Here is a 26,609-nt window from a genome sequence, read left to right as displayed (position 1 = left end):
GTTTCCGGTGTGCAGACCACATTTTGGGTAGCTGGGATCTAAAGTACCTTTCTGTTCTTTGTGTCTACTACTCTCTAGTTAGACTAACTAGCTTGTAAACAAAATGAATTATTTGTCATTCCTAGGACACAGCTTACTCATGCCTGTTTCCCTATGCCTGGAATACCTTCCCCCTTCTCCATTTTCACTCATAAAAATACTACTAATCTTTCACGGACCTACTCAAATATCTTTTCCATGGAACCTCCTGATATCCCTTAAAAAAAAAAAGATCTCTCCTCTGTCTTAATTACCAAATAATTTTATTTTGTTTAACAAACACTTAAATTGCACATACAATGTGTCATATAATGTTCCAACCATGTTACAAATACTAACTCAAATCCCCATAAAATAACCAGATGAGGAAGGTTACCTCCATTTTATAGATGAAGAAACTTAGACACAGAGAAATCAAGTAACTTGCACAAGGTCTCACCGCTAATTAAGTGGCAGAGCTGGGATTTGAACCCATGCTTTTAACCACTATGCTAAGCTCCTCCTACTGGTACCTCTTTGTTGTCCTACATTCTATAGTTGTTAATATATTTTTCTATCTTCCCAGCAGCAGACTATATGCTCCCTGAGTACAACGTGTATCTCATTTATTCTATATCCTTCTATATTCCACACAAAGGAACACTTTGTACACAAGGGGAAACAAAAGTATAATAACCACAAAAGGGCTTAGCACCATGTTGAACACATACTAAGTGCTGAATATATACAGATTCAATTAATAAATACCTATAACCATGATGCTGTGCCAGGCCCTGAAGATACCAAGATAAGTAAGACATGATCACTGTTCTCCAGGAACTAGGGAAACAGGGTTAATAACTAGCTATAAATATAGGTTGTTCTCTTATGTGCACATTTCCTCTAGGTGACTGTATCCAGTTTCATGGCTTTCAATAGCATCTGTAAGCTAATGTCTCCCAGTTTTACATTTTTGGTCCAGACATCTCCTTTGAGATCCTGACTTGTATATACAGTGGCCCTTCTGACATCTCATGGGTGTCTAACAGGCAGCTTCCTATGCCCCAAATAGAACTCCTTTTCATTCACTGTTGGTCTTTTGCAGCTTATAAATGAAATAACATGTTAAACTGCTTTGCAAGTTTTATAACTAGCACTAGTCAAGTATGACTGATTTTTCTTTCCCAAATACTTTTAGTTTTTCCCAGTAGACATTCAGTTATTTCTCATTTATACTTTGTTCCAGGGTAATCTTTCTAAAATACAAATGTGATCATGTCACTCTGCTTAAAATCTTTCAACGGCTACTCATTCTTTCCTTAGGATGAAATCTAACCTCTTGAGCACTACAAACAGAGTTACTGCCTTCCTCCTTAGTTCACTTCTGCCACTTATATCTGAACATGTTCCAGTTATACTAAGTTACCTGGCATTGTCTCACAGCTCCAAACGGTATGAAAAATCCTCACATGCTGTTTTAGAGTTTACTCCTAGAGCATATTTCTGGGTTACCTCACCTATATTTCTTTCTTCTCTTTTGCTATAGCTCATTGCCCATTTTCAAAATTTTCTTCCCTCCCTGTTTGTTTCCTTAGATTTCCTCAATTTTAAATTGTTTTGCTTATCAGATTTAACCCATTTTTGTAGATCCTGGGTCAATTTATCAAATAATTTTAGTACTTTCTTACACTTCAGAATTGTTTACTTTTTTTTTAAAGTGGGAGAGACAATCAATTCTAATTAAATTACATATCTTCCTGAATATCAGTTTGTTATATTTTATCAACAATGGCTCTTCCTTTGTTGCTCTGTTAGATGAATCTTGGTTAACCGCAGTTTGTTATATTATGAAGGACAGGAAATAAAAACTTACATTGAGAAAAGCTGAAGAAGCCACTCTACCAGCTGCTACAATAAAATCCATAATAAGCATTGTGGCACCAGGCAAACCAAGTGAAAAAAATTGAGGTGAGCAGTGCTTGATGATTGTATTGACAATATCCTTAGGAATAAAGAAAAGAGGAGAAGAAAAATATCACAAATGTAATCTTGGGTATCAGCTAATCAGTATCCTTAAAAATAGACATGTATGAAATAATAAAACAGGTAATAACTATAACTCGTTGGCTAACTGGAAAGACTAATTTTAATTCTTCCAAATAATCCATGCTTTGTACTATATTTTGTCACAGGAAAGTAAACTGCAAACACTTTTCTTTTTAACTGACATCAATACAGCATTTTTTTTTTTTTTCACCCTAGAGAGCCAGTTAGAAGGGTCTCTACTTCGGAGGGTTAAAAATATAAGGCCCAGGCTTCCCTGGTGGCGCAGTGGTTGAGAGTCCGCCTGCTGATGCAGGGGACAAGGGTTCGTGCCCTGGTCCGGGAAGATCCCACATGCTGTGGAGGGGCTGGGCCCCTGAGCCATGGCCGCTGAGCCTGCGCATCCGGAGCCTGTGCTCTGCAACGGGAGAGGCCACAACAGTGAGAGGCCTGCATACCACAAAAAAAAAAAAAAAAAAAAAAAATACGGCCCATGTGTTGTAAAACTTAATTGCAGAGTAGTTCCTTCTGCCACCTATTTGCTTCCACGTGATAACTCTGATGTCTGAAGTTGCATGACCTGTTATGTGGCAACTGGAGAAATTCTCTTTTTTAGAAAAATTGAAGTCCTTTGATGATAGACATCTAGCCTCAGAAATCCAGAGGTAGGCATTTTTAAGGGAATATTCTCAACTTGGTTGTTCATTCATTTTGCCTTTGGAATTTACCATGAGGATGCAGTATAGCAGGTTGTATTACTCAATCCAATTTAAATGAACGCTCTTTATCCAGTAATTAAGAATATCATTTTATTTGAGACATGTTTATAAGGTAGAACACAATAATTATTTCAAATTAACACAAGAAGTTTTTTCACTTTTCAGAAAGATACATTATCATCTTTTAATATTAATTTAATGCTCCTGAAATGAACTGCAAGTGAAATTTAACCACGTTGTGATTACAAACATTTACATTACTTTGACAGGCAACTTCCTGTACTTTTCAGTTTTATGGCCAGGATCAAGACCTGTGAAGTAATGTTCTAGAGACATATTCATGACTATCTAATGTAATGACTATATTGATGCAAATCAATATACTTGTCACTATGGTAATACAATTTATAAAAATAAGAAAATGTGATGTGCTGACTCTTAGAGTAGAAAAAAACCTCTGACTGCTGCATGACTAGCTGAGCAAATACCTAAGTCCCAATTGCCAGTTATCAAGTAACAATTACAAAATACCTAACAATAAGTACCTTAGGACATTAAAGGAAGATGTTGTCCGTGTAAGCAAAGGATGTTTTAATCTCTTCAAAGAGTGAACAGTTCTTATAACATTAGAAGAAAGATGCACTTAATAAGCAAGTCAATCTCCCAACTACAATAGCTTGTTTTGAAACTATGTTTCAGAATAAATGAGGTTATAAATGGAATAAATCTGTAAATAAATTACAATATAAGGGAATGTTTTTAATTCTACACCTTGAAAGTCAAGAGTTAAACAGAATAAAGAATCAAAGATAAACTTATAAAGCGACTTGTTACAAAGTACATATATTTACCTGGTCAATATGAAGTAATCCACAGTGCATTATGTTGTAGAAGTGTGTTAGGAAATCTCTATTTGGAGAAACATCTTGTCTTCTTTTCATTGTATTACAAATAAGTTTATAGGCGTGTAATTTACCTTGCTTATATTTATCAGTTAACATGGTTGCCTACAATTGAAAGATGTTGTTTTTAATACTCAAAACCAAATACTGTTTGTTAAATACTGAAACGAATATAGCAAGCTATATATTTGTTTTCATTTATTTCTATGTTGGCCCATTTTCTTTAATGAACTAAATATCAGGATTCCTGAAATTATTTTTATCATTAAAATGATACAATGTAGGTGTGAATAACTATACACTGTTTCACTTAGGAAAATGCACCAAACATATCATATAATACTTAAAGGAATTAGTTCTTTAGAAGTACTAGCATATTCTATAACACAAAACTGAGGTTTACATTTCATTTAAATACAATAAAAACATAATTTACTATATTCATTTTTGTTTTAGTAATAAAAATGATGCAACCTAAATAATAATTTTGCTAGGCCCACTCTCCTCTCTATATAACCCCTAATGGTTAGTTAAAAATTAAGTGTTCTACAGGGAACTATATTCAATATCCTGTGATAAACCATAATGGAAAAGTACATGAAAAAGTATGTAGATATATATGTATAACTGAATCGCTTTGCTTGCTGCAGAGTAGAAATTAACACAACATTGTAAATCAACTATACTTCAATAAATTTTAACAAAAGCAAAAAAACACAAAAACACACAAAAAACAAAACTAAGTGCTCTAGAAGACTACACAATAGTCTTCTCTCTCTCTACTGTTTGAGACTGACCACATACGTATTTACTAAATGAAACTTTTTAATTAATATTTTATATATTAAGCTTACCTTGAAAAGCCAAGGTGTAAGAATTCTCAGTGGAGGAATTAAAACCGGTGGAGAAGGGGAGGTCAGGTTATCAGTTGAAATGCCGAGGTTATCTCTAATCTGTAATTTTCAAATAAAATGCAACAAACCTATGAAAAGTGTTCTCTTTCCCAGTTTGTTTTACCTTAAACTTGAGATCTAGTTCCTACCACTAACAATATATTTAAACATGGTTAAGGCATCAGTTCGTAGTGCGGGGGTGGATGTTATCTAAGGCTTTTTCTGTACTTCTTAATACTTTATTTTTCTTTCCTTCTCCCTTTTTATCTTTTTCTTTTTTACCTTAGCTAGATTCTGCCAAAGTTCACAGAGGTAATCAAAAACTTGAGCATGTATTTCAGGATCCATAATAGCGTTGACATCTCCCAAAATACCTAGCATTCTTCGCCACATTACAGTAGCAACATCAGCATGCCATCCTGTGAGAGTGCCCCCTGCCATCACACTACAGCATTCAGATGGAAATTCACTGATTTCTATAGAAAAAAATAATTCACTGGTGTCAGTAATTTTTCTAGAGAATTGATCACAAAAACACATAGGAGTCAAATTAATAATCTTAAATATCTACAAAAGTGAATAAAAGAAATGTTAAGATGCATCAGTGTTATTTTTTCCTGGTAAGGTCATAACCTCGCTAGTTCATAATTCCTTATTTTGACAATAATTACTTATGCAATAGGGCATCTATCTAGATTTACCTAAGGAGAAAATGATGCAGATAACAGATGGAGAAATTTACATTTGACATAAAGATCATATTTATAAGTACATACTCTCTATTTAACCTAATAGCTACTTCAAGTTCCATCATCAAATTAACAGAAAATCTCAGGCTGAAGGCAGATCCTGTAGGAAGTCTTCCTAAGCCTATTTCTTTGTAATTAAACCTTCCGAAGAAATATATTTCTGTATTTCACAATTAAGTCAGGCCTAGCATTAAAAGGGATATCACAATGGCATGAAAAAAATAATTTAAATATAATCTAAAATTTCCATAATTACATTTATTTTGTTTATTAATACTGGCATGATTATATATAAGACATATAGGTAACCTAGGGTCTTAGTCTCATTTCTGTCACTAATTATGTGATATTGTACAAATTATTTAATAACCTCCCTGAAGCTACAGCTCCTCATCTGTAAAATAGATGCTTTAGGTAGGTATCATTATAGATCTCCTCCAGCTTAAAAAAAAAAAAAAAGCCATAATTCTATGCAATGTATATAACGGAAAAGGCAAAATCACTAGAAAGTCAGTAAAGACTTTTTCCTGCTTGATAATATGTCAGTGTACTGATAATTTACAAAGTCATACACAGTATATGTACATCCTTTACTCTTAATGTTTAACTTTTTTCTCTGCATGTAAAGTGTACAATAACTGAGTATATTATTAAAAAGTTACTGGACAGTCTTTCACAATAATAAAAACAGGTTTCTGGTGTAAATTCACTAAAATAAAATTTTAAAAAAACACTACAGGGTTAACCATCACTGTTAACATCTCCCTATTCTACAGAACCTTCATAATATAGTGATAACTCAACTGATTGGTAACTATGAAGGACATTATTGGAACAACTGAGGATAACTGACTATAGACTATAATTGCAATGATGTATCAATGTTAAATATCCTGAACGTGGCCCTTATATTATGGTTATGTAGGAAATGTATACTTATTTTTAGGACATACTTGCTCAAGTGTTTAGGTGTAAAGGGTCTGATACTTGCAATTCACTCTTAAATGGCTCAGAAAAAAAAAAGGTGGGTACGGTGGGGTTGTTTTAATGGGTGTGTGTGTGTGTGTGTGTATGTGTGTACAGGTAGAGAGAAAGATAAAGTGGTAAAATATTAACAACTGGTGAATTTATCTGAAGGATTTATGGGTATTCATTTTACTAGTCTTGCAACTTTTCCATGAGTTTGAAATTTTTTCCAAATGTTGGGGAAAAAGCTGAAAATAAAAACCAAAAAACTGCAGGCCAAGAGGAGGAAAGAAAAGGTCAGAAATAATCTACAAACCAGAAAATCAGGGCTAGGTAATTGCATATTAAGAGAATGAGGGCTTCCCTGGTGGTGCAGTGGTTGAGAGTCCGCCTGCCGATGCAGGGGACACGGGTTTGTGCCCCGGTCTGGGAAGATCCCACATGCTGTGGAGCGGCTGGGCCCGTGAGCCATGGCCACTGAGCCTGCACGTCCGGAGCCTGTGCTCTGCAACGGGAGAGGCCACAACAGTGAGAGGCCCACGTACCGCAAAAAAAAAAAAAAAAAAGAGAATGAGTACCTTAAAAGGGGGGGCGGGGGGCAGAAGTCACATGGTTTTAAATTTCTTCCTTTGGCCAGAGAGTAAATGTGCTGCACTACCAATGAAAACTAGTATTTTACATTATTCATTATAAATATCTTATCAGTTGTGTCCTTGACCAAATTTTCTGGCATATTTTCAAAATGACTTTTTATCCTGATGCTTGTTACATGATGTAGGACTTAACAAAAATAACTTTTTATTAACTTGCAGTTTCTAACGTTTCCTAGTCACTTTTAACCATTTACTTAAATATAAAAATACTTCATTTGGACTGCCTACTTTGATTCAGCAGGTTCTTCAGATAAAATATTAAGAATAACGATGCCAAATTATGTATTTCCTGCTTTAGGAAATGGTAATGTAAATGATAATATAACATACAAAAATAATGTAACCACTAATACCAGGACTATAATCAACTATAATAAAATAACAAAAATCAGAATGCAAATATCTTTCTTTAAGGGCAAGAAAAAAAATGTTATACTAATTAATTTCCCAAAGACAGAAAAGTCCAAAAGACTTATAATAATATTTACATAACATATATAAAATAACCAAATTTAATATGCCTTATTTAAGATCTCCTGACACTAATGCCCTGAAAGGAAAGAATGGCAAAGATCTAATTTCCAAATATTGCCTAGGTCATCTGGCGTCTGTAGAACAGAGTGGTGGAGCTTCTCATCGAGCTGTAGATCCTTTTGTTCCATGTGATCTATATTCAGTGTGGAAGGAGAAGGTGTCTGTGACCTGGATCCCAGAGCTGAATGGACTGGAGAAGCACTTTCTGAACCTGTAAATATAATTTCATAAAATTACCACAAAGAATATATTCAATACCCTCTACCTAAGATGTAATGCTTAAAAGCCCAATAAAACACAAACTGAAAACATCAAAAGATAAATCAGGTTATAAACTGGCCAAAGAGGTCAATAAAATCATAATACTGTACAAGATTTCACATCTAGCAGTCTCATTCCATGTCTACTATGGGACTAGTGTGGAATGAGAACTGGACATACCAATTAATAGGGCCCATCAGTGAGAGCAAGAATGCCTACTTCCATTCCTGGTCCAGCTATAGAAACTCTGGTACCCACTGCTACTTTATTTCACTTACTTCAGGCTTGAGGCAATTCAGGAGAAGAGAAACTTGCCCATTGCTATATGCCACTAACATTGCTAGCCTTGACATCTTTCATTTAAAAGCATATTTTTGAGAGTCAGCTATGGTTTTGCATATATTAGCATTTAATTCCTTTTTTATTGCTGAATACTATTTCAATGAATACTGGATGGATGAATACATTACAATTTGATTATTCATTCACTGGTTAATGGATATTTGGACTATTTTCAATTTAGCTACTGTGAATAATGCTGTTATGAACTTTCACATACAAATGTCTGAAATAAATACCTAGGAATGGTCATATGGTAAATGTATGCTTAATTTTAAAAGATACTGCCGTATTTTTGCAGAGTGGCCCTACCATTTTGCATTCCCATTACAATAATGTAATGTATGATATTTCCAGTTGCTCCACTCTCTTCAACACTGGTATTGTGTTTTTAACTTGAGCTGATTTATTATGTGTATAGTTGTACCTCATGGATTATTTATATTCCCTCATTACTAGTAATGTTGAGTATCTTTTCATCCAAATTTTCATCTAAATTTATGTTTAAGGACAACTACAGTAAAAGGTGTTTATTGTAAAATAAGAATTCTTCTTTGAGTAGTAACTTAAATTCTGTAACGATCAGACTGTGGATACAACCAAACTGGCTCCTATTTGGATACAACCAAACTGGCTCAGCCCTCATTCTGCAATGCGCAGGCTAAAGTTCTTACTTATCCTCTGGTAGAAAAGATGTGGAATAGAAGAATGTGAAAACATAGGATGGGTTCCTGTGAGTATTTCACTGGCCGAATTTCATCAGTTTGATTTGGCTGAAGAAATGTGCCTAATTCAGACATGCAGACATCACTGCTCCAGTCTTTCAAGTTCCAGCCAACCACAGGATGCAAACACCACCCTATTGATATTTCATCCATCATCCATCAAAGGGGTGTCAAACTGCAGTAGGAACCAGAGTGAATCTGGATAATACAGTGGAACTCTTGAAGTATGGGCCACAGGCTGCTCAGGCTCCCTCTGGTCACAGTACTGCTCTTGGAATAATGTGGCCCTGCCTTTCACGACTCAATTTCTTGGACCCCACTTGTCATATTATTGTCAGGTTTGACCACACACAAAAAGTTGCTGAAAAGCATAATTTACTATATTAATTTACTATATAAATACAGAATATTAGTATACTGAGAAACAGACCTTATTTTAGGTAGTGTGCTTTATGTTTGCAATAATAAATAGTTTACCAAAGAAATCTACAAAAATCTAGGCTAACTCTGAAAATCAATGAAAAAGGTAAAGTGCAGTACCTCAACTTTTTTTGGTTATTTATTTAAAAATTGCTGCAGGAAATGCTCTGGTGCAAACATACACAAAATTTGCCTACGGTATTAGGAGTTCATAGAGTTCCCTGAAGCTTATCCATGTGGACTCCAGGTCAAAAAACTCTTATATTAATGTTTTTTTCCCTCCATTGTTACATAAAGATGAGTGAAAAAAATAATACTTAAATAGTAATAAGTAATACATAAAATCTATCAAATATAAGTCTGAAAAGGTTCTTTGGTGGCTTAAAAAAAAATGCACTTAAGGAATACACTCCCTTGAGTAACTTTACCAGTAACCGTTGCAACTTCAGTACAAAAAGCTTGTTGATTAAGACTGCTTGTTTCCGAATCGATGTGAAGTGTGGTTAGACTAGCCACTTCTTGCTCTTCAGCACTCTGATAATGGCCAGAACCTGAATCCACATCAGCAGAGGATGCATTCCCAGTATCAGCTCCAAAGCCAAAATCTATAGGCAGAAGAAATGCTAGTGTACAGAATTTCCAATTATAAAACAAAAATATTTACAAAAGAGACACAGCTACTTCATCAAAACAATTAAATATGAACATTCCCCCCAAATTAATTCTATTTACATACCACTCAGGCAAGGGTAAACCATGTTAACACTTTGAAATTTATAATTAGAAACAAATTTTTAAAGATCCTCATAGCCTATTATTATCAAAAATAATGATAAAAGGACAGAGACATACAATATATCATCACTATTCTTATCCCTGTTTTCTGATAGCTGGAAATATACTTAACTGCTTTTCAAGTTTTATAATCTCTAGAAGAGAGATATATATAATAAAAATGCCAGATACGTGGTAAGAGTCATTTTTCTTTCAAATCATATTTCCAGTCCAAGATCAGAGTAGTATATAATCCATGAGGGCAAGAAACGTAATTCTCCAATGCATCTCCCAGCTCTTCACAAAGTTGGTTCCCAAGATTTTGACTTTCTTCTTTTAAATTTTGGTACCCTTCACTGACTGCCAAGTGTAATACAGAATTACAGCAGAAAAGCTATGTGGTAGTAATATAGCACCAAATAATATCACTGATGTCATTTTAACATGAAGCAATTATCCAAGTAAGGTTCTGGGTACCATAGCATTGAACGTAACTGTACTGAACATGCTAAAGCACTGACCATAACTAAATAGTGGTCCCCAAATACGACTTCATGAAATGGTCCAACTCATAACCATGACTGTCCTTTATTCTAACACCAAGTCCATCCTTTTTCCTGTCTATGTGTCTGGTCTTAAAATATCATTTGTTCTATGAAAGAACAGTGCTTTTTTGTTTTTTAAATGCCTTTAGTTGGCAAAATAAAGAGGTCTCAACTTGAAGTGATTCCCTAAAAATTCTTTTGGAGTTTCACTGAAAATGAAATCAAAATATGTATATGGGAACCCCTAAGTAATGTTAGAGAGGAATATGATGGTTACGTAAACTGTCAGTCAGTCTTGAACAGAAAACAAATCAACAAAAAACCGTACTGCTCAAACAGAAAAAAAGATACTTGCTGTCAAATTTTCGGCCATCATATTGGAAAGCGCTGAAAGAATCCGAATGACTATCTGAGCTGATAAGATCACTGCTCCCTGCACTGGCAGGAGAAGTCCATTCTGAGGGCACACCTGGGTCATCAATAGGGCGCATTTGGTTCTGCTTGTTCAGAATATCAGGGAGGTCTTTGGGAATTTCGAGGCTACCTGGACTACTTCCTCTTCTTGTCATAGTCTAAAAATTCAAGAAACATTTTACGATTAAAAAAATTTTTTTGAATTCTCATTAAGCATGTGAAATCTTTAATTTCCAAGACAATCATCACAATAAATGTTGAAATTTAGGGCATTAAGTAGGAGTGGGGGAAACACTAACTGAAGATTCCGTGTAACTGTATGGAGCTGGGTCCTGAACTACTGTTGGTCTGGCTAAAGCAAAGACTCAAATACCCTTTGGTGCTGGGCCCAAGACCCTGAAGCCTCAAAAGGATCCATGGGGTGAATATTAAGATAAGATAGTAGAAAGAGCAAAGTATTCAAATGGAAAAAAAAGAGGCAAATGGAAGAGGGAATTCCCTGGCGGTCCAGTGGTTAGGACACTGCACTTCCACTGCAGGGGGCATGGGTTTGGTCCCTGGTGGGGGAACTAAGGGATCCCTGCAAGCTGTGCAGTGCAGCCAAAAAAAAAAAAAAAAAAAGAAAAGAGAAAAAGAAACAAATGGAAGAGATAATGGAGGGAGGGAAGAATGACAGCAAGGATGTCATTCTATGATGATTACATATAATGATTCTATAACTTTTTTCCCACTCAAGGAAAACAACTTAAAAAAAAAAAGGAAAATGTAATGGAGCTACAGACTTTCACTAAAGAGACAAGTTGAAATCTAAATGGAATATTGTCCTTTAAAAAAAGCAATTCCACATATATTTATCTTTCCTTAACAATTAAGCATCATTAGGAATAAAACTGCTTCTATTTTCATTTTGCCTTAATTCTAACACTCAAGATAAAGATGACTTTAAAATCTATTCCAAAGTTATCTGTAATGATTAAGTAGCCGATGTTAGCATGCTTTCAAAATGGTGTGAGTTGGGTCAGAAGACCTCCATTGTTATCTTTCCTGATGAGGGCTGACAATAGGCATCAGAGTACTCTAAGAACAAAGATGAAAAACAGAGAAAGAACTAGGAAGGTAGTGGCTTATACCACAGGAGCTGAGCAAACAGCTATCCCAAATTTTCACCCTGGTCAATACTAAAAGCCTGCTTGTTTTAGGTCTTTGAATAAAAAATACTATAAAAATATAATTTAAAAATCTTAATTCAAAAAAGGGTTAAATTTGGGGTGAGGGCTTATTTGAATAAAATTTTCCACATGTATATCATATACATATATATGTACATATGTATATATCTTTTAGTTTCTCTACCCTCCTCTCTAAAATCAAATAAATAAAATAACACTTACTGAGGCATTACCACTTCGAAGTCGTTCTGCTATAAACTCATCCATCAGATCAGGAACATTAGCATTGCTGCTGCCAATATCACTATTAAGAGGGGGCAGTTTTGTGCTCATGTCCTCTTTATTGACTAAAAATAAATAAATAACTATATATAGTGAAGAAAGACTTAACTACATTTCCTAAATTTAAAACAAAAACAGCCAAAAAATTACCTATGCCATATCAATTATTTGCCAAACATGCATCTACGAATAATTTCTCTCCTTTTAGATTTAATTTTAAGAATTAGTAAATTGATATTTACTTTATTTAACTAAGCAGATGTTAGTCAATCTTCAGTATAACCTTAAAACAGCAAGAAAGCTTATAGATAAGCACTAGTTGAAGTTAGGTTAATATTGCCTATAAAGAAACTGGTATATTTTTCTTTCTTCCTGCCTCTGCTTCTATTTGGAGCCTTAATAATTTATAATTCCATTTTCCCCAAAGAATATTTGCAAGAAATATATCCCTTGAATTTAAGTTTAGATATTAATAAATTAAAATTCTATGATTTTGATATAATGTTGTTTCTATTCACTACAAATCTAATTTTTTGCTTTAAGAAAAAAGAGATTTATTTTCACAAAGATTTTTCTGTTTAAAAAAAAACCCCACAATAGTTATTTTGATTTTTTTATGACTACATTATGATTAACATTAACAAGAAAGTTTTAAACTTGGGAAACTTACAAAAAATGATATTTACTTATTTCACTATTATGCTGTAGAAAAGGTGATTTCTCTGCAACCAAAGGATATCGACACTGTTTATGTTCCTAATGAACTACAAAGCATTTCAGGTTAAGAAAATATACTGGTCAGGAAATCACTCTGAAATATGATTATCTTTACACTACTTGGCCAGGCTTTTTTAAGCTGTCAAATACTGCCCTCAAGTGGCATTAATGGCTCAGTGCAAGATGCAGCGTTCTGTTAATCATGCTAACAAAACCATGTTAAACAAAATCGAAACCTACCTTACTGCTGAAAGTTAATTTTCTATAACTGTGAAGTTATTTTAAATTTGAACCAACATAAGAGAAAACAGTTACCATAATCTTGCTTTCTGTAATCTGTCCATAGAGGTTCCATATTTAAATCATGATTGGCTATCATGAAACCTTTATGCACATCTAAAATCTCAGAAAAAAGAAAGTAACGATAAGTGTTTTAAGGATATAACTTGCATTCTATACAAATGAATGCAAAACTAAAAAGCCTACAGCTTGTTTGCAAATGGTGTAAATGAAAAGTAACTGAGTCCACTTTGAGGTTTAAGAAATAATTTCCTCTTCAATGACAGTTAACTAAAAATGTTGGTGTTGGTTGTAGGACCTTGATTTCCATTATGTTATATCATGTCACAGTAATCTACCAAGAAAAAGATAAAATCAAGTAAATCAGCAGTAAAAATAAATGAACCCAATTATATAGAGCTGGGGCCCTTTTAAATGTAAACTATTGGGGGGCACAGGGGAGAAAGTATTCCAACTCCTCGGTAAACATAATTTCAAGGTTCACGTGGTACACACTCAGAAAAATATCTGATTTAGATAGCCTTTGGAAGGTCATTAAATTTTCCTGTATGTCCCTCTTTCCTATCTTGTTCAGCAGCAAAGAGGTTTAACTAAATGCCTTATAAGGGAAATTAGTAATTTAAATAAACATTTTATGCTGGGAAAAATACAGCTGGGGAAAGGCGCATGCATAACCAAACAGAGAAAGCAGTGACCATCCCAAAGCTTTTTGATTGCTTATAGCTTGCTTCAGTTGCATTAAGCCAAACTGGTGCTGTCTTTCTCCTTTTGCGCTCTGCACACTGTTAAGTGCTCACCTGCAGCTTTCCTTCCAAAATAGCCCATTACATGACTGTACAGATCCCTCAGTGGAGCCTCTGGTGGCATTCTGTTCTGCCTCTGTGGGGAAACATTTGCCTTCGGCTTCGAAAGAGCATGTACAACAGTTTTATAAACGCCACCCAGGGAGCCCTGCTGTAGTCCTGCCTCATGACTTGATGACTTAATAGTACTACGACTACCTCCTAACTGATTACTAGCAATTCCTTCTTTTTGTAATATGGCGGTGGGGATCTCTGTAGATTCCTTAACTGCCTTACTACTCACTGGTGCCGTGTCTAGAGGCCTGTACACACCGGGTTTCACTAGCTCGGTAACACTGTTTGAGCTGGCATGGGGGCTGCTGATGCTGCTGTTGCTGCTGCTACTAAAGCCACTGAGCTTCCGCAGCCTCATCTTCCACGGAGCCTCTTTGTTTTCCAGAGGGTTATAAAACTGAACTGACTCAGTAGATGGTCTAAATGTAACGTGAACACTATTTCGTTTTTTAGAAGCAATTTTCATGATTTTGGCTCTATGAGTTACTGTTTCAGACAAGCTCCTTTTAGTTGGAGAAAGCTTGCTAGTGCTTGTAACATGAGGCATTCTGTGGTTAACAGGTGCTTTTAGAGTAGTTTTCTTGGCATGCAAAACACGTGGGACAGTGATTTTTTCATTAATTTGCATACCCTTAACCTTTTCAGCTATTGTTATATCTATACAGGCATCTAATTCTGTGGCTGTTTGTCTATACAGATGTTTCCTCTTTTCTTTATCACAAGGGCTACCCGAACTAGGTTCCGATGACTGTTTATCACTGTTTAGTTGTTTACATTTTTCAGAAGTTTTTGTTCTCATAAAGCTGTCTAACTGGTTGGGTGCACTGTTACTCATGAAGACAGCTGAGTTTGATTCTTTTTGAAACTGTATGTTTTCAGGAGTCCCAACAAAGGAGGTGGTATTTTCTGATTTACTTTCCTGATCTATGTGTTCTAATTTATCTAAGGATGATCTTTCATCCCTATTTACTGCAATAATCACTTCCTGTGAAGCTACATCTTTACCTAACTCGTTTTTACTATGACTTTCCTGGTTTTCCTTAAAATATTCTTTCAGGGAGGAAAGAAGATCATCATCTCCTTCAAGGTCAATGTACTGGATTTGTTCAAAAGCTGAATCTGCAAGTTCTACTGGATCTATTAAGTGACAAAGATGGTCATATATGCTATCACCAACTTCCAGAGAAGACTCTCTACTATGAGTATCAGTGATGTGGCTTTCAGTGGATCTAGTTATTGAAGAAGCCTCTGTGGAACTCTGCAAGCTTGGTGCATGACGGGATGAACTGTCAATTACAGGAACTGCACCTTTGGCTCGTTCAACAGTGAATGGTTCCAAGATGTCAGAAGTGCTGCTACTTCGAGGCAATGGCTGCTCCTCACTCAAAGCACCAAAAACTTCATTTCCAGTGTCTTCGCTTTGTGAAAAATGTCTGACTCTAGTTGAACGAGGAAGTATTTGAGCATCATCAATATCTGTAAAAAAGAAAAATTACAGAGTAGGAACTATACGAATATGAAAAATAAGTATTAATTTCAACCATACCCTAAGCATATGCTTAAAAATAAAATTTTGAGATTTTTTGTAAGCTCAATGAAAGAAAATCTATTAAAAATACAAATCTGTTTTTAAATAATGATGTGCACAAGCCAATACAGCATGTAGTATAAATGAATTAGAAAACTACCAGAATACATTTTAATATGTTAACATGCATAGAAATAGACAGTGAGGTGATGAAACATTTGGAAGTGCAGTTAAAGATAGAGCTGTGCCAATAAATCAAGGAATTCAAACTTGCTATTCAATTTTTTGTACTTATTTAAGTTCCAAGCAGAAAAAGTAGATCTTAACACAAAAAAGCTGATCTAAATATCCCATTGCAGAATCTTACAGGGTCTTATAAATTCCTGTTTCCTTCCTTACCAGGCAAGAGGCATCACCTTTTCTTCAAATCTTGCTTATCTATTTGATCACAGATTACACATGGAAATCTCCACCCTCTTCCTAAAGTTCTCTTTGTCAGGAAACTATTTATCTGTTCTACTGAGGTATTTTACTTTATTTAATTATAGTATTAAAACCTATTCATCCTATCAAATAAAACTAATACATTGCTAAAAAAAATAATTGTACTTTTTCATTTCTGACACAAACACCATTAATCTACTAGGAAGAAACATTCTCTGCCTATCACTGGCCCATTCCATTAAATAACCATCAAACCCTAAAAACTCTACCTATGGCTTCTTACATTTCTTTTAAAGAATTACAGATTTTAGAGTCAAAATGGACATCATAGATTATTTAACTCTCTCACCGAGGAAACTGAGGCCCAAAGAGATGAAGCCACTCTCTCAAAGTTGAGAAGCAGGTTTAGTGTTCAACGTCATTACATTGTTTTTACTGCCTGAAGTGCTAAGTATATGGTAAATCCCCAAAAATATTTACGAAATTGAAAATCACAATATGAAATACTATTTAGCTGTAGAGATATATACAAATTAGAAATTTTAGAAGTAAAATAGCATGTCTATGAATCTATCATGACCTTTAACATTACCTAGAAATAACTAAAAAAAATTTTTCAGAAGCCAGAAAAATATAATGAAAAAAGGACACAGAGTCAAAAAGTCAGATGTTGGGTGCTCATTAGGCTTGTAATGCAAAGATTATAAATAACAACTATAACTGATCAAAATGAGAAGATTTAGATCCAGAGTAAAACAGTTACTTGTCCAAGATCACAGATATACTTATTGATGGTGTTGGGTCTAAAACTCTGGTTTTCTTACTCCGGACCCCGACACCAGTTTTCTCATTTATAAAATGGGGATAGTAATTAAAAATATTCTCAGGATCCATGCAATGGATGAAAAGAGGCTAGTCCTTCTGCTAGTTCACTCATATCCCTTTCTCTGTATGAGGTCCAAAAGGAGCCACCTTATACTAAATTCAGATCAAGAGAAGTCTGTAATATACTAAGACTGCACTGTATTCCTGAAGATATACATTTAGGCTCCCAATACGGGTCAAATACAAAATATCTCCTAAAGTTGAAACAATTTCTTGTTATCATTAAGTTGAGGAGAATACAACACTTTAAAAAAATGTTGGCTTTCTTCTTCATGCACTCCACTTAGAATTCTTCTAAATGAAAAAGCAAGCATCTCCTCAGAAACTTTATATTTATGCACTATACTCCATTTATTACTGTAGTAGATAAGTAATGCATATTTGTGTATCTTGACGAATGCTAAGTATTTTGGTTTATCTCCCATAATAGGTCATAAGAACCTCTGCCTAGAGATCATATTCACCATGCACTCCAGTTTCTTTCCACAAAATATTCTAATAGACTCAGCAAAGGATAGACTATATAACATTTCTATAAAAATTATTAAGAATTTTATAGTTGGAATTATTTTATTAGCTGCAAATTCAAAATCAAGATCTTAAAACCTTATTAAAATCTAATATTATGAGACTAACAAATATACGAACTTCAAAAAAAAGGAGAATATTAGTTTTAATGTTTAGTTTCCTTTATTTTTTATTTATTTATTTATTTTGCCCATGCTGCATGGCATGCGGGATCTTACCCCAACCAGGGATTGAACCTGTGCCCCCTGTAGTGGAAGTGTGGAGTCTTAACCAGTGGACCACCAGGGAAGTTCCCCTTTATTGATATTCCATAATTTTTCCATTCTAAAGAAACCAGTAAAGATTATTGTGAAGTTCTGTTTTTAGGAATTTCTTCCCAAACCCAGTCCTCACATTGCATGTAAGGAAATTTAAACATTATTTCAGCCTAAGTGTTTTTCCCTAAACTTTAATGTCTAAAAAACTTTCAAGTCTAAGAGGGCAAGAGCTTTGAAAAAAAAAAAAATTTTTTTTCTATCAATAATGTACTGTTAGAGAATTTAAAATTAAACAAAAAACTTTTTGAAAGTTTTAAGCTTTAAATACAGTTCTTACACGGGCATATAACAATATTAATTGCATAAAAGAAATCAAAGTCAGCACTTGAATTAAGCATGACTGACTCTAACGAGACTTAAATTTAAAGAAATATACCTGAACCTTGTTGAAGATAAAAAGTCTAAATGACAGCTAAATCATATACAGTTGTCCTTCTGCATCCGCTGGGGACTGGTTCTAGGAGCCCCCCATGGACACTAACATCCACAGATGCTCAAGTTTCTTATATAAAATGGCCTAGTACAGTGAACACAGTTGGCTTTCCACACCTGCAGGTTTACATGGATTCAACCAACCTTGGATATGAAGGGCCGACTGTACAGTCTTTCCTACATGCATTGTTCCAAGCATCTTACACGTATTAACTCATTTAATCCTCACAACAGCCTCATGAAGTAGGTGTTATTATCCCCATTTTATACATGAAGAAACTATTTAATTCACTTGCCTGAGGATACACAGCTAGAAGATGGAGAGGTGGGATTTGAAGTAAGGAAAAAATTAGTCCATGGTCTTAATTTCTTGAATAATATATATTACATATTCATGAAATAATTAGTTTTTTTTAAGTATTATTAAGAAATTATAAACCAGCACAGTGATTTATCTCTATAAAGATAAGACTCTTAGAAATCAAAACTTAGTCAAATACAAATATTAGTAAATGATACAGAAGAACACAATGGACAAACTTTGTATTGGATTGCTGAAAATAATGGTAACAAAAGGTTATAACAGAAATGGCCTTCGAAACTATTTAATTATGCTGCTTACATTTTACCTTGAACAACGGCAGTGTCTAATTAAGTTATTTTAATCTAAAGTATCAGTAACCAGTGATTGAGCAAAACAAGAAAAAAGCTTTTTAACAAATTAAAAAAAAAAAAACTTGAGCATTGAGAAATTGCTTCCTATAGAGCCTACAATGTGTTAGCAATGTCAAGTTTCATCTCTGGATTTGCTTAATGATGTTTTAGCATTAAAGTGTTGGAAATTATTTCTGGATTAAAAAGTAGTTTTTTCTGAATGTTGTGTTTCAAAGAAAAGTTTTCTTTGCTATTTCAAAAAGATAAGCTGTAAATTAAAGTGTAATATTAGCTTGTAACATGTAAAAACAAAATTCTTTTCACTGAAATTTACCTTTCTTCAGGATTTTGTTTGTATTAACATCACAATATCCCCATTGCTTGAAATAGCTCTTGTCACATAGTAGGGGCTCAATAAATACTGGTAGAAGGAAAGCATGTCTTTTATATTAAAAATAGTAGCTGTTAATTACTAAAATATCAAGCTAGTTCCTCAGGGGGAGAAAAAATCTCTTAATCTGTAATACTAACATACCACTAGAAAATTTAAATAATTTCTAAAACGAGGTATAGAAAAAAGTGCCAAAATCCCTTTTACCAAAGTTAAATTCTATTCTCGGTTAATCATGAACACTAGCTATCAGTAATAATATTTTTACAGCTCCTGAATTCATAAAATCATTTCTATTACTTTATGTAGAAACTGATGCCATTTAGAAGCTCAAGTTTTTTCTGAATTACCTAAAGGAAATGACAATGTCCTTTATGTAATTAAAAATTTTTTTTTTGCCTTTTTGGGCTATAATAGCAATGTACCTTCAAGGTAAGTTAAGAAATATAGAATATCTATGTTTTCAATTCTATTATTATCAGAGGCTAGTAAAACTTCTACATCTTTTTATGACTAGATGTTCAATTTTTAGGTAATTCAAAGCAGTATGCACATCACTGAAATCATATGAAAAGACTGAAAAGCAATAAACCAAGCCCAAATAATTAACTTTAATGTTAGACCACTAAAATTTAAAACACTAAACTATCTTCTACTCTTATCCTTCTAATATTGCTTCCCTGACTCTTAAATTCTGGAAATAGACAAATGACCAATATTTTTTTAATAAGAAATTATAGTTTTATTTGTTTGCAAACATGTTATATAATGCCGTGTTTAAGTTAGATTCAAACTTTTCTTGAGATGCACTTTTATAAAAATTAACACAAATTATTTCAACAAAAAATCTAATTTAGAATTATGCTAGAATCTGCTGGTTTTCTAGGTGGAAACTCTGTAAAAGGTTACTATCACATATTGATGACAAGAAGAAATAAATTCCTTGATTGTGCAAAGAAGAACCTGCTTGTTTGATTAGAGATAGAACATTCTCCTCCTGATTAGGCAGAATTTAGGAACAGTATGGGGCATGAGACATAACATCTTCTTTCTCCTGATACTCAGAAAATAGAAGCAGAGAGATCAAAATATTTTGCTCTACAGTGCTCAATTCAAATATTGAAGTACTGTTAATAACCTTAGCAGTCTACATAATATGGCCTAGACAGACTAGAATCTAACAGCATCAAATATGGCAAACAAATTAGCAGTTTTGAGAACTAACTGGAAGAAAGTGGGTTTGTAAACTTTATTTCAGGGTGAGACACCCAGAGTTCTTGATTAGAAAATAATAAGAAACAGTTGCAAAAGTCAGTTGCCCACCATGCCTACGTTCTTTTACATCCCTTCTATCATGAAAGTATTATTTCTGACAGTAAAAGCTAATTTGCTTAAGAATAATTATTGAGATTTCTGACTTCTCTTTGTTTATCAGGAAAATAAAGACTGCAAGGCTGGGCTACCATATGTGTAAAACTACAGTCTAGTGTAGAAGAGAGGACAGGAAAAATGTGCCTGCCCAGACACCAGCACTACTGCAGAGCTTTAAAAAATAAACTAAGATACTCCTGCAACCCACAGGATATTATATCAAAACCTGAGACAGGAGCCTGGGAAGAAACATTTGTTCAACATCAGATGAGTCTAATGTTAAGAACTAAAGTCACTGACAAAGTCAGTGCCCTTGAAATAGTCTCCAGAACTTAAGAAAAACTCTCCAACGATATTCAGCTATTCAACTAGTTTAGTCTATCTATATATAGCTATACCACATAGCATCACATTCACAACAATGTAGGTTGAATGGTCATCTAACCAAGAATACTAGAGGAGAAAAAAAGGGCTGGATAAAAATAGAGTACATTGGGCTTCCCTGGTGGCGCAGTGGTTGGGAGTCCGCCTGCCGATGCAGGGGACACGGGTTCGTGCCCCAGTCCGGGAGGATCCCGCATGCCACGGAGCGGCTAGGCCCGCTAGGCCCGCTAGGCCCGTGAGCCATGGCCGCTGAGCCTGTGCGTCCGGAGCCTGTGCTCCGCAACGGGAGAGGCCACAACAGTAAGAGGCCCGCGTACCGCAAAAAACAAAAAAAGAGTACATTGAAAACTGACAGCTACTTCTTAGAAATCGTAGTATGTTAAAATAAACAAACGTAAAAGGAATTAAACGAAGTGCCTTTTTACCCTGTAACTATTCAAGAGTAGCAAGTAAATATTTTTCTGGAAAACCCTACTTCTAACCAAAAGCTAGAGTGATTGTCTATGGGTAGTTTCATTGTCTTATTGGTGAAACAGTTATAGAAACCTCAACTCCTGATCTTAGATGACGCATCCAGGAAATACATTATTATGAGTTCAATTAAGCCTGCTCACAGCAGGGGGAGAGAGAAAACTATGAAGAACAATTTCTTCTTTTATGTAGTTCCCTTTCCTTTTTAATTTTGAATTATATACCTCCTCTTGGTTTGGGAGAAATCTCTGATCTTAGGGATGGTGAAAGAGATTTCACCTGAAATAACATTATTAATAAAAATGTACCTTCCCTCACATAAGCCTATAGGTCAATTAGAAAGTTAAGAGGGTACAAAGATAGATTGTTAAAAAAAACCCAGCAACCTCACCAAAAGTGGCAACGTCAGGGAAATACTCCTAAGAAGAGTATAGGAAAGCACCCAAGAATGCACCATAACTTTCTCTGAGCTAGCACATTTTGCATAGTAAGCACAGTTGACCCTTGAACAACACGGCTTTGAGCTGTGCAGGTCCTCTTATTTGTGGAGTTTTACAAGTAAATATGTAGTACAGCACAACACTACGTGCAGTTGGTTGAATCTGCCCATGTGAAACCACAGAAATGGAGGGCCCACTGTAAAGTTATACATGGATTTTGGACAATGTGAAAGGTCGGCACCCCTAACCCCTGCGTTGTTCAAGGGTCAACTGTATATTCAACACAAATTTCCTTCAGTCTAAAAGACAAGGCACTGTATGATCTTAGTCATACAAAAAAAATTTTTTAAAAGAAAAAAACTGATCTATGGTGATACAAATTACAAAGTGTGTGTGTGTGTGTGTGTGTGTGTGTGTGTGTGTGTGTGTGTGTGTGAGAGAGAGACTGACTCGAAAGTGTCACTAGGGAATTTTGGGGGTAATGGAAACATTATATTTTGTCTGGGGTGAAAGATGATGGGGGGGTGTACAATTCTCAAAACTCACTGAACTGAACACAGGAACTATGCATTTTATTATATGTTAATTAAGCCTTATTAAAGAGCAGACCAACTCAATACTGGAGATCAAGGACCTGAGGCAGAAGTGCAAAGCTAACCAGGTTTTGAGGCTTCTTAGAAATTGGGGCTTCACAGAATGGTTGCTTTATTTGGTTTAAAAGTGAGTTGAGTTCTTAGAATTCTATATGCTATTATAATCTAATATAAATCCAAAGATTTATTCCAAAACAACTTTTAGATTATGTACTTTTCTCAATTACTGATTCCCCTGGCTTAAGTTCCATTACTATAGATGATGAAGAACGCATTATTCAAGATTTACCATATAGTTAGTCAAATAATGACATTATAAATATACATTACCACTTCATTTAACCACCTGAGAAGAAAAAATCAAACATGAACAGAAAAAAACCTGACCATTTACAACCCAAACTATTGGTCATTGGCACAGCACTAAACTTAGCACTTCCAGAATGAACTGCAAGGATAGCATTAGAGTTCAAACAACTCAAAATGTTGATTGCTCAACCACTTTCCCAATTTCCCACACCTCCCCCAAAGAAATTAACTTTGAAGAGTTTATTTGATTAAGCAAAATTTGAAAGCAGAGGATTAAAAAGTGAAAAAGGTGGTGCAGAAATTAGCAGAGGTGGCACTACCTGAAAGCTCATCAGAAAGGGGAGTGAGAACAATATCAGGCAAGAAGGGTTTGGAAGTATGGATCAGAACAGGAGCACTTTTAGCACTGCGTATATAGGCCGATGGCAGAGCACATTCACCAATGGATCGGCTTCTCATGGCTTTAAAAAAGGAAAAGAAAGAAGTGGGGAAGGAAAAAAGAAGTGACTATAATGAAAGGCTTGTGTCACAGAAAAAGCAGCAACAGAGAAAACTAAAAGATACAAAGGAAGGAAATCTTAAATTAAAACATTTCAGCACGGCAAATACTGGCAAGCTGTAAGAAAAGAAATTAGAGAACACATATGACATTTTGAATGTAAATTCTTTTGGTGTAAAGCAGGAAAATGTTTTTTTTTATTATTAGCAGTTACAATGGTATAGCATTAAAAACAGCAGACACTTTAATTAGCACTATGTTCTCAAAACCAAAGGTCGAAAAGTTCATCGAATGGAAACACTGAAAAGAACCAATATTAACAGTTCCAAGAAATTTTAGGTACCATATTTGGCATTTCTCTGAGCCACTCTGAGGCAATTCTGAGCCATTCTTCTTAATGAAGCTGAATTCCAAGAACAAATTCTTTCTTTCATACTTTTTCCTAATAAAGTTTCAAAGTCACTCATAGGTCTTTTTTAGAGAATTTTATGTAATTCATAATCTAAAGAATTAAATCTCATGGTTAGTATTTGTTCCTGGTAAAAGAATGCTTGATCAAATCAGTATCTCCTATTTATATTAAACTTAACAGTATAATTTTAAAATTTTAAGTAAAAACACAGAAAATAGAATTTGCAATAAGCATGAAGAATCGAGTTATTGAGAAAAATGTTTATGCTTATTCAAGTCTTAAGCATATTATGTAAAAATTTTAAAGATTAAATTTTTGAAGATAAAAACTTAAAAACTGGAATTTAAAAAAAATTGCATTTGTAGTTGTACTTGGTAATTTCTTAAAAGTAACCAGTTCACAAAATTAAAGACAAATTCTGACACACTTAGAAATAAATAATCAAGTTTATACTTCCCAAATATTTTTTAACTTAACTTTTAGTTTAGAGATTCTTGAATAAATGAAGGTATGTATGAATGGAGAATTTAAAAGAAATAATACTGCATAATATCCAGTGTAATAGTGACATTGATTAAAAAAATACATATATTTGAATGTTACCATCAATTCGAAATCTTAGATTTTTCTGATTATTAGAAACAGCTGGTTCCCCGATGGCTAAATCCCTTAGTCTGTCACACAAGGCCTTTGCAATCCAGCTGCAATATCCACGGAAACTTCTCCTCCTTCTGTTCTCCCACGTTGCTGCCACACAGAATTTTATACTGTTTCTTACAGATTTCATGCTCTTTTACAACAACATGGCCCTGTGAGTTCATAATACATTTGGTCTTCTTTTCTTCTTGACACTCCTTCATACATAAAATGTCGTATCATCTGTGATGCTTTTAAGACTCTCCCACATAATTAACTTACTAGCAATACAGCAATTACCAAAACAAACAAGAATTCCTTCTTTTACAAAGCTTACAATCTATTTTTAGTGGACTGTATGTTTTATATGTCAGCCTCCTAACTTTTCAAAGGCAAAAACTGTATCTTCTTATCTTTATAACTCTGGTGCCTGGCACATATGAGCTCAATAAATCTTTACTGAATGAGTATCTGTATTTGGGCAGCACAGCATAATCATCTGAAAAAAAAAAAGTTTTCATCGTGAACATATAGAGGAGAAAACCAAAAAAAGTATTAACCAAAAACTAGATGTATGTCATAGAGTTATAAATGGAAAAGGATAATTAGAGAGTCCCTAACCCCCAAATTTATTAATGTTGGCAAAATAAAGGATTCTTTAAGAGCAGCTTTCAGGTAAATTTATGTGCAGCAAAACATGGAAGGTTGGAATATATTAAGAAAAGGCAACAACATGCCTTCAGTATATGGCTTTCTGTATAATGTATTAAAGATAGGTATATTTTCAAATTGAAACCATATACAGAATGTCAGAATCTGACCCTACTCGTGATTTCCTGCTAGCTTCTTCTATCTCTCGTGAAAGTGACCAGCAATTTTATAATCCGATTTGAAATAAAAGTTATGTTGACTTCAAGGTAATCATTTCTTAAAACTTAGAGCAAAGACATAAACCCATAGGTAAAACTTGAAGTGCTGCTTATCAACACAAAAGGTAAAATGCCACCTACAGTTATAATCAGATGTGATTTTTAGAGATATTTCTTTTAAAACTAAATTGAATCAAATTTTCAATTCCACAGATGAATTACAAGTTTCTTAATTTTTTTCCCTTGGGTTAGATAATTCCTTGGAGATAACAATTCCTTTTATTCCTTCTTTCTCACCACCAACCTGAAGGAAGAGCTTGGGCATTTCCCTTGGAACTTCTCCCATTATCACAATGGTGTAAGTTTGTGTTCTGATCCTGAATGAATTCTTCAGAAGTGCACCTCTCCATCTGCTACTGTACAACAGGTCTTTATGCATACCTGGAAGTCTGTTAAGTGCCTCACAGCTGCGCAACCTATGCTACAGAAAATGACTTACATGAATTAGCTCCTGGGATTTTGGGGATTTACTAATCTAAAGCTTAGATCAGAGAATCTCTGTAAAGCCACTGAAACTGGTCTAACTTCAGTTAATTACCCTACAATAGTCTCTAAGTGTTCAAGTGAAAGGAAGAGTCACACGACTCTCACTTTAAATCAAAAGCTAGAAATGATTAAGTTTAGCGAGGAAGGCATGTCAAATGCCAAGACAGGCTGAAAGCTAGACTGCTTGCTCCAAACAGCCAAGTTGTGACTGCAAAAGAGGAAAAGTTCTTGAAGGAAATTAACAGTGAAAAGGCGAACGATAAGAAAGCAAAACAGCCATATTGCTGATATGGGGAAAGTTTTAGTTGTCTGGAAAGAAGATCAAGCCAGCCACAAGATTTCTTAAGCCAAATCCCAATCCAGAGCCAGGCCCTAACTCTCTTCAATCCTAGGAAGGCTGAGAGAGGTGAGGAAGCTGCAGAAGAAAAGCATGAAGCTAGCAGAGTTAGTTCATGAGATTTAAGGAAAGAAGCCATCTTCATAACATAAAAGTGCAAGTGGAAGCAGCAAGTGGTGATGTAGAAGCTGCAGCAAGCTATCGAAAAGATCTAACTAAGATCATTAATGAAGGTGGCTACATTACACAACAGATTTTCAATGTGGACACAACAGCCATCTAT

The 26,609-nt window shown here is 34.6% G+C and overlaps 1 protein-coding gene across 6 annotated transcripts in view; it reads right to left on the bottom strand.

Moving 5' to 3' along the window:
• Positions 1-26,609, bottom strand: part of RALGAPA1 (Ral GTPase activating protein catalytic subunit alpha 1) — a 221,418-nt gene that overhangs the window by 97,067 nt on the left and 97,742 nt on the right. For 4 of the 6 annotated variants that reach the window (XM_079912214.1, XM_079912216.1, XM_079912217.1 and 1 more), the window contains exons 17-25: positions 14,221-15,756; positions 12,347-12,471; positions 10,897-11,113; positions 9,651-9,827; positions 7,536-7,688; positions 4,858-5,051; positions 4,537-4,635; positions 3,632-3,787; positions 1,892-2,020 (exon numbers count right to left, since the gene is read on the bottom strand). In XM_079912214.1, coding sequence (XP_079768340.1) covers positions 1,892-2,020; positions 3,632-3,787; positions 4,537-4,635; positions 4,858-5,051; positions 7,536-7,688; positions 9,651-9,827; positions 10,897-11,113; positions 12,347-12,471; positions 14,221-15,756 — 2,786 coding nt within the window. The remainder of the gene's footprint in view (positions 1-1,891; positions 2,021-3,631; positions 3,788-4,536; positions 4,636-4,857; positions 5,052-7,535; positions 7,689-9,650; positions 9,828-10,896; positions 11,114-12,346; positions 12,472-14,220; positions 15,757-26,609) is intronic. The other 2 variants (XM_079912215.1, XM_079912219.1) reach the window with 2 other exon arrangements.

The sequence above is a fragment of the Stenella coeruleoalba genome (assembly GCF_951394435.1).
Source record: "Stenella coeruleoalba genome assembly, chromosome: 2".
Taxonomy (NCBI): Eukaryota; Metazoa; Chordata; class Mammalia; order Artiodactyla; family Delphinidae; genus Stenella; species Stenella coeruleoalba.
The sequence above is the reverse complement of the archived record's forward strand: the minus strand, read 5'-3'. Positions and strand labels throughout refer to the sequence as shown.